Below are 8,213 nucleotides of genomic sequence, written 5' to 3' on the forward strand. Positions count from 1 at the left end.
TTATTCTTGTCAAGCTATTTTAAACTTAGCAGTTTTCATAAATAGCCTTTTTCAAAAGAGTTGCAGTTTAAGATGTTTTTCCTATTACTGAAGCATTCACAGGCAGTAATGTCTGAGCTCCTCACATTGCTTCAAATCAGGTCTCTTCACTGTAAGGATTTCTTCGGAGTAAACTAATGGTGAGTGAACAAACATGTAGAATTTCCAAATACTGATCTAAATGTTTTTACACCTTTTCACCGTCCAGCCATTTGCTGTATAATAATCTCTCAGCCATGTCACTGCTCTCACCTTTCTCGTTCAGATGTGGTCTTTTTGCCTTTGGCCTTTGTTTGGTCTTCAAAGAGCTTCCCAGCTGGTGCAAGTGGTGAGGAACCTACCTGCCAACGCAGGTAGACGATAGATGCGGATTCAATCCCTGGGTTGAGAGTGGGGTCGCTGTGCCCCACTCCAGTATTCTTGTCCTAAAAAGGGAGTTCCTTTCATTTCTTTGCTGAAAACAGGTTAAATGGTAGCTCAAAATTTACAACATTGTCATGGAGTTTAAGGCCAAATGAAATCTAAGCCCTGCCAGAGGGGTGGAACTTGCCAAAAGTGACCACAATCTGATCTCTTTGAGTTAGCTGCTAGAGAGTTCTGAAGCCTGAGTGGCAGAGGAGATTCAAATCCATGCTGTTTCAGACTTAGTAGATCCTTAGCAAAGCACACTAGAGTAACATGTCTCAATATATGCTCCTCCTTGTCACTCAAGAAAGAGGATCCACAATGTTCAAGTAAGTTAGGGAACACGTTAAGTTACACAAAGATGAACAGGGTTAGTTTTCTGCAGGACTTGTCAGAGCCTGTATTATGCTATTGTACATTGTAAATTTCCAAGAAGGAAAAATGGCATATAATTTTCTGCAAACTTATCTTACTCCAGACTGCTATTTTTGTGAAGTGTGTCACAGAGATGGTGTTTGCAGAACTCACTTTAGTGAAAGCTGTCCTGGAAGTACTGCCAAACCCATAGTAAAAATGTATTTGGTTTCTGAATCAGATCCTCCCCTCCAATAATACAGCTTAACTGCATTTTAAGCTACTGGAAGTATAACTTACTGTTTTTGAGAGTTTTCCATCTTAGATACTAGATTGCATTTTTTTTCCATTCCGGGCTTTCATTTCTTTCAGTAGCCTATATTTCTCCTCTGCATATGTTTTACTAGTTGAAGCCTTCAGAAATAATGGCACTTGCAATGCACAGCTAGTCCCCACAGCGAGAGAGGAAAGTATTAGATCCATTGATTTGAGGTTAAAAAAAAATAGAGATTTGAAGAATTTTGTAGGATAGTATTCTAGCTGTATTTTGAAATTGTGGTTGACTACTTATGTTCTCCTAAATCAACCACTTAACTGCTTAAGAATCTTTTGAGGTAGAGCATAGGTAGGTTCGTATTTGAATAGTGAAGTCTGTAACAGCATGAATACATTTTCCAAACATCCGCAGTTTGGGAGGCTTCTTTGCTAGATGTATCTATCACCACCTCTACTATAAAGGGGTTTAATCTAATGTGAATGTTGATATGAGAATATTTTTGCCTATCTACGTGAATCATATAATTCAGTGGTTAGTGATTTCCACCCGCAAATAGCCTTCACCCTCAGCATCTTTTCTAACCTAAAGATTGATTGATTTCTCAATATATCAACTACTGATTGGTTGATATTCAGAACATAAATTGCCAATGAAATACACAGATAGACACACAAGCATACATTTTGTAACAGAGAGTAGGCACGATAGTATGAATTCTGTATAATATACATCCACATTTTCTTAACCTTTCTTAACTACATTTGATTTCTCTAAGTGTTATTGCAAGTTACTTAATTTTCCCAAACTTAGGAAAAAATTCCAAACTGCTAGGAAAATTTAACCTGCAGTAATGCAAGTATAACAAGAATACAGAACTATATATTATTTGGTAAAATCTACTTGTAACAGGATTACTTGAAAGCACCCGTGAGTTAAAACTGTTTTTATTAAAATCACATGGAAAGTGCGCAGAGAAATGGATACAAATGACACAGACTGAGATGGAATGAATGTTCTGCATTTACACATGAAGAGCACAAAATGAACATTTGACAAAGGGCAAATTCAGGAAACTGATGAACTGGCAGAAATCCGTTTTAGGAGTCCCTCCCATGATCCACCGGCCAAGAGAGAGAAACCTTTGCCTGAGGGGGGCCTCTGATAGCTGCTCCGCCTCCTGCTCTTCACTCCACTGAAGCTCAGCCTTGGTTTCTTCTCTGGATTGGGTCTTGCTCTGGATTCTCAGGCCAGGACTTTGGCTGAGTAGGAAAAATATAAAGAACACTGGGACACTTTATAAATAATCCAGTCCCCTTTCTGCATCCTTTTACTCTCCCCACAGATGGAGTCCCACCAGCTGTGTCTTTCAGGTTGGGCTGAGTTACCCCTCCAGTCACCCCAGTTCCTCCAGACACCATAGACCTCTTCCAGTTTCTACCTCCATAACCTCCTGACAGCCATGATCGTCCCCTCCAGGAATCTGCTTTTGGACCTCCCTTGATTTCTAGCCTCCCCTTGAGGGTGTGGGTTCACTCGCTCAATCATGTCCAATTCTTTGCAACCCTTTGGACTGTTACCCACCAGGCTCCTCTGTAATCAGAGACACTTTTGGCTCCCAGCGACCCCAAATCTCATTGTTCCTGTTTTGACTGAAATGATAGCCATTATTAACTAGGAAACTCTATCTCTATCTGTCTTTATATTCTTCCTTTCCCTTTTCAGTCTCCCTGGATTCCCAGACCTCTTCTACTCTGTTGAGCCTATATCAGTCATTCACCTTCATACCTGAATAGTGTCTTACTTTTAATTCTACCAACTTCATGCTCTATGACCTCTGAGCCCTGTTCTCTGCTAGATAACTCTCATCAGCTTGGAACTTCGGTACCAATGGGTAATGTTGTGAAAGCAACTTTTACCTAATAGTTACTCAGTTAATTGATCAGTTATGTTATCTCTTTCCATATTTGTTTAACAAATTTACTGTTATTGCGGCAGAGTCAATGAAGAAGTTAGTATTCCAAAAAAGATACTACTTTTATTTTTTTTTTATCGGAGTATAGTTGCTTTACAATGTTGTGTTAATTTCTGTTGTAAAACAAAGTGACTCAGCTGTATGTACACATATATCCCCTCCCCTTGGGTTTTCTACCCACCTCCACACCCATCCCACCCATCTAGATCATTATAGAGCACCGAACAAGACGGTATTACTTTAGATCCAAGAGAGAAAATCTGTTTTCCTTCTCAATGAATCTTACTAGTGATTTTTGTAATGAAGAGCTCTGGGAGAAGCTCAAGAGAGACTTTAAGCCAAGGTAAATAGGTGTGTTAAAGGGAAGCATAGCCCCACTCCATCTTTCCCTCCTCCGGGTTAGGAGAATGTTTTAAAATCATTCTACAGACATTTGGTAAATGTAGTAGCAAGTGGTGCAGTTTCTATATTCCAAAGGAAACTTTAAACTTGATGTCTCCGATAACACACCAATACTTTAAAATATGAGAATCCCTTCCAGAAATGTAGTCACGCCAACATACTCACAGGTATGAAGACTTTTCATATAAAGAAGAAGAAAAGTGAAAATGGGAGGCAGAATATCCTGAATATTTAGTCCAAGTTTAAGAGTCATTTTGCCCACAATGAATCCATTGTAACCAGACTGTCAATCACAATGCTACAGTGTGGAATAAAAATCCAGACCCTCTTATGGAAGGATCTATAACCATGTGGAGAATGGCAGAGAGACAAGTCAGCCAATTACTAAGCATAGGAGCCATAACACACACCAGGGCAGTGATGTTTCCATGGGCGCTGCAGCCTGCTTGCCTGGGTTCGAGCCTCAGTTCTGTGTGACATCGGGCACTTCACCACTCTTGGCTTCAGTTTTCTTATTTGTAAAAAGGGCTTAATAATAGAATTGGACGTGAGTTTGAGCACTCCAGAAAATAGTGAAGGACGGGAAAGCCTGGTGTACTGCAGTCCATGGGATCACAAAGATTTGGACACGTCTGAGCAACTAAACAACAACAACCTCATGGGATTATTATGAGGATCAAGTGAGACAATAAAATTGCTTACAATGAAATCAATGATACTTCCATTTTCAAACCTAAGTAATAAGTAAAATAAACTTGCTTAGAATAATTCTTACTATTGACATTGACCAAATCAAGGACATCTTGCCGGTCAGGAATTTGTGCTGTGGGAAGCCCCAAATGGAAGGCATTAGCCTTTCTCAGCGCCTTTCAGGAGAGTGAAGGCAGGGCCTTTTTCACAGAAATGGCCCTGATGGAGGTTTGTGGAGGGATGCAAAGAGAACAAGTCTTCTTCCTCTTGCCTCCATGCGTGGAGACTAGGTCAGCCCACACAGACCAGACACAGAGTCCTCTAGAGGACAAGCAGGGCTCCAATGGGCCCTGAGAACAGAGACCCCACTGCTCTGTAGTGGTGTTCCCTTGCCTCACTATGTTCTCTGTGCTCAGATTTCCCTTGGGTTGGGGGGTCTGGAAGAATGCAGAGTTTAGTATTTGTTAGCACCCTGTCCTTCCATATGCTTTCCCTTTTTTCCTTACATCACTAAATCCCCACTCTCCCAAATTTTAATATAAAACCAAGGAGGCCTCAATTGTGAGAATAAGCATTGTTTTGTTTTATTTTAAAGCCTCCACATAGAAGATGGGGCTTTAATTTCTTTTTAAGAGTCCCATGTTGATTCAGGCAAGGCACTACCATTAATAAAACCACATCCTAATGTTTCATTGGTATTGCAAGTCTTCACAGTCCTCACACAAAAAAACATTTCTTTGATTCCAGTGGGACTTTTTTCCTGTGCAAATGCTACAGGCTTCTGTATTTTATTGAATGAAAGGGGTGGGGATACTTGTTATACACCTAAATGTTCATCACTTTGCCAACAAAGGTCCATATAGTCAAAGTTATGGTTTTTCTGGTAGTCGTACAGATGTGAGAGCTGGATCATAAAGAAAGCTGAGCGCTGAAGAATTGATGCTTTCAAATTGTGGTGCTGGAGAAGACTCTTGAGAGTCCCTTGGACTGCAAAGAGATCAAACCAGTCCATCCTAAAGGAAGTCAACCCTGAGGGATTGATGTTGAAGCTGAAGCTCCAATACTTTGGCCACCTGATGCAAAGAGCCAACTCATTGGAAAAGACCCTGATGCTGGGAAAGACTGAAGACAGGAGGAGAAGGGGACAATAGAGGATGAGATGGATGGATGGCATCACCAACTCAATGAACATGAGTTTGAGCAAACTCTGGAAGAAGGACAGGGAAGCCTGGCATGCTGCAGTTCATGGGGTTGCAAAGAGTCAGACACAACTTAGCACTTTCTACAAAACAGAGTACAAATAGCATTTTTCAGGAATACTTTACTCCCACTAATCACTAAGAATTTAACTATTTTTTTCAGCTCTTGTTTCTACTCATAAATTATGCCTATATTGTTCTATTTTTTGCATCTCTGGCTTCTTACCTGTACTATGCATGTCTCACCTGTTTCCTCCATTGACTCTAGCCACTTCAAAGATTGAATCTTGTTAACTGTCACAGTAATTGTTGTAATTTATTCATTCCACATTTATTGAGCACCCATAGTGGCTAAGTACTATGAGGATAGAATCCTTCCCTTGAAAGTCATAGGTTCTATTTCCACCCAATAAAGCATAAGGAGTAGATTAAATAATGTTACTGTAGGTGTTTTCCTGAAATCTAAAATTGGTTTTGCTGGTGTCACATTCTCTGTTTGGTCAAAGCCAATCTCTGCCCTTACTTTCCTTCTTTAAGTTGAAATTTAAGAGAGAAAAAGAATTCAAGAACACAGAACTTTACAATTCAAAAACAGTCACAAGTTTTTATTTAAACTCCAATGGGTCTTTTTGCTTTCTCTCTCTCCATAGGATAGTGGCCAGAGCATCCAAGAACCTCATGTCCACTCAAAGCCTAGGGATTGTGTTTGGACCCACCCTTCTGCGAGCCGAAAACGAGTCGGGGAACATGGCGGTGCATATGGTGTACCAGAATCAGATCGCTGAGCTGATGCTGAGCGAATACGACAGGATCTTCAGCTGACTGACAGACACGGCGAGCTACTGAGTGCGCTCACATCTGTCTCGATGCCTAATATTTTTACATTTCTGTAAACATATTTCTGAAATATTTTTTTCCTTTCAAGCGACAGATGCCTCATTTTGTGAAAACTTAATGACGATTTTGTGTTTAAGTTCCAAACATTTGAATAAAATAGTTGACAATATTTGCCTATATGTCTTCTACATTAACCCCTTCACTGCTATGCCTTCCAGCACTTCTAGGCATACATTATGGATGCTCTACACTGTCAAATAGTGTGCAGAGGACACAGCATATCCAAAAATAGCCTTAATGAGACTCTTGGGCATTGCACGTGTGCTTGTGTATGTGCAGATATGTGAGTGAGTGTGAATGTGCCCGAGAGGACGGGTATGTGTTCACACAGGTGAACACCCTGGCCGCCTCAGGCCTGTGTTCAAACACCCCCGGGTATACAAGCAGAACTGAAAGAGGGGGCAAGACACAAATGAATAATTTTTAAACATAACAAAAGAAATCAGGATTTCAACCAAAATAGACATACCTCATCTTTCAAGAACACTTTTGTAAGTGTAAATCTAGTCCAGCCATCCTTGGTGCTAGATGCTGAAATTTACAAATACATGTAGAATGGCAATTTTTCTGAAGACAAATGACAGTTCAAAACATTTGCCATTGGATATGTTTTTTACGTATACTATTTGCAGTCCCATAAACATACTGTCTTATAAACTAGAAGCAAAATTAGTGCCTTGCAATTTTGATCTTTATATTATACAGGAACTGCATGCTCATTTTTAATGTTAACATCCATTTTGAATCTTCATCAGACTGTATATCTTCCTTTTTTTCCCTGGCTATGTCATTTTATGTAGAATTTTTATTATGCTTCTGAGGATGCTTTATTGGTGAATTACATTAAATCCATCTAGAAAGAACTTTTTTTAAAAAGGTTTTTTTTTTTTTTAATATGCCCCAAAGATTACTTGACTAAACTTGGATGGCTTTATCCATTTGATGGTTAGCTTCAGTTGTCATGGATAAACAAAAGGGTAACTGTCTAGAATATATCAAACATTGTTTTATTTTGAAAACTATGTTCTAGCTGAACACATCTCATACTGGTTTTGTGAAAGTATTCTGCTGATAAAAATGTAGACTTATGTTTGACAGCTTTTTAATCAAATTCAAATGGAATAAATAAAACTAATCCAGTGTGATAAAGAGTAAGTCTAGTATCGATTTGTTCATAAAATGAAAAATAAAGCATGTAAATAAAATGCGTGAAGCATGGACCCAATAGCAAACACTTAGAGCATAAGGAGCTCAGAGGCCTGGGCTGTCTGCATAGATAGGGTGTACAGGAGAGGAGAGAAACTGCTCAATAGAAAGCCAGATGTTCACACAGCTCCCACATCCACGGCGCTGCTTGAAGAAGGAGAGGCTTCCCTCGCCCCTGTTGAATGTCTTCCTTTTGGCAATGGCGCCAGTAAGTCGGCATATGCCCAAAAACACAAGTGACCACAATAAATGCTGAAGTGTGGTTTCATCAAGTGGGATGTATAGAAATACCACAAAGCCAAGGAAAGTCACACGAGACAGAACCCCATGATCTAAAGTCACTGGTAAACAGTGAGCTGACAGACTTGCCAGCTTCAAGCTCTTCTTTTATTCCACGTTGTGCTTATGTCTTTTGGGAAAACATGGAGACATGAAAGGAGTCTCCGGCATTCAAGTGCTCATTTCCATGGCATTCCATATTCTCAATAAGGTCTCCTCCAGGACTTTCATTACTTCTTCTTTAATTACTTTTGAAGCGGGAAGGACTAGGTTTAGTAGTCCCAGTGTTAAAATCTTATCCCTTCCTGTGTCCATATTTAAAGTAATTCTGGGAGCAAGAGTCAGAGAGAAGCAGCACCAAGAGCCAAAGAGAAGAGGCATTCTGCTTGGAGCAGGGACCCACAGCCCCTCACCTCTGCTGCCTTCCAGATTTATAATCTTCAAAAGCAGCAGCTTCTTGATTTCCAGTCTGATGGGATTTAGCCTGATTTAA

The 8,213-nt window shown here is 40.0% G+C and overlaps 1 protein-coding gene across 2 annotated transcripts in view; it reads left to right on the plus strand.

Annotated features, from left to right (window-relative positions):
• Nucleotides 1–6,344, plus strand: part of ARHGAP15 (Rho GTPase activating protein 15) — a 685,399-nt gene extending 679,055 nt beyond the window's left edge. For both annotated transcript variants that reach the window (XM_043487890.1, XM_043487891.1), the window contains exon 14: nt 5,989–6,344. In XM_043487890.1, coding sequence (XP_043343825.1) covers nt 5,989–6,160 — 172 coding nt within the window. In that variant the 3' untranslated portion in view covers nt 6,161–6,344. The remainder of the gene's footprint in view (nt 1–5,988) is intronic.
• The last annotated feature ends 1,869 nt before the right edge of the window (nt 6,345–8,213 follow it).

The sequence above is a fragment of the Cervus canadensis genome, chromosome 15 (assembly GCF_019320065.1).
Source record: "Cervus canadensis isolate Bull #8, Minnesota chromosome 15, ASM1932006v1, whole genome shotgun sequence".
NCBI lineage: Eukaryota > Metazoa > Chordata > Mammalia > Artiodactyla > Cervidae > Cervus > Cervus canadensis.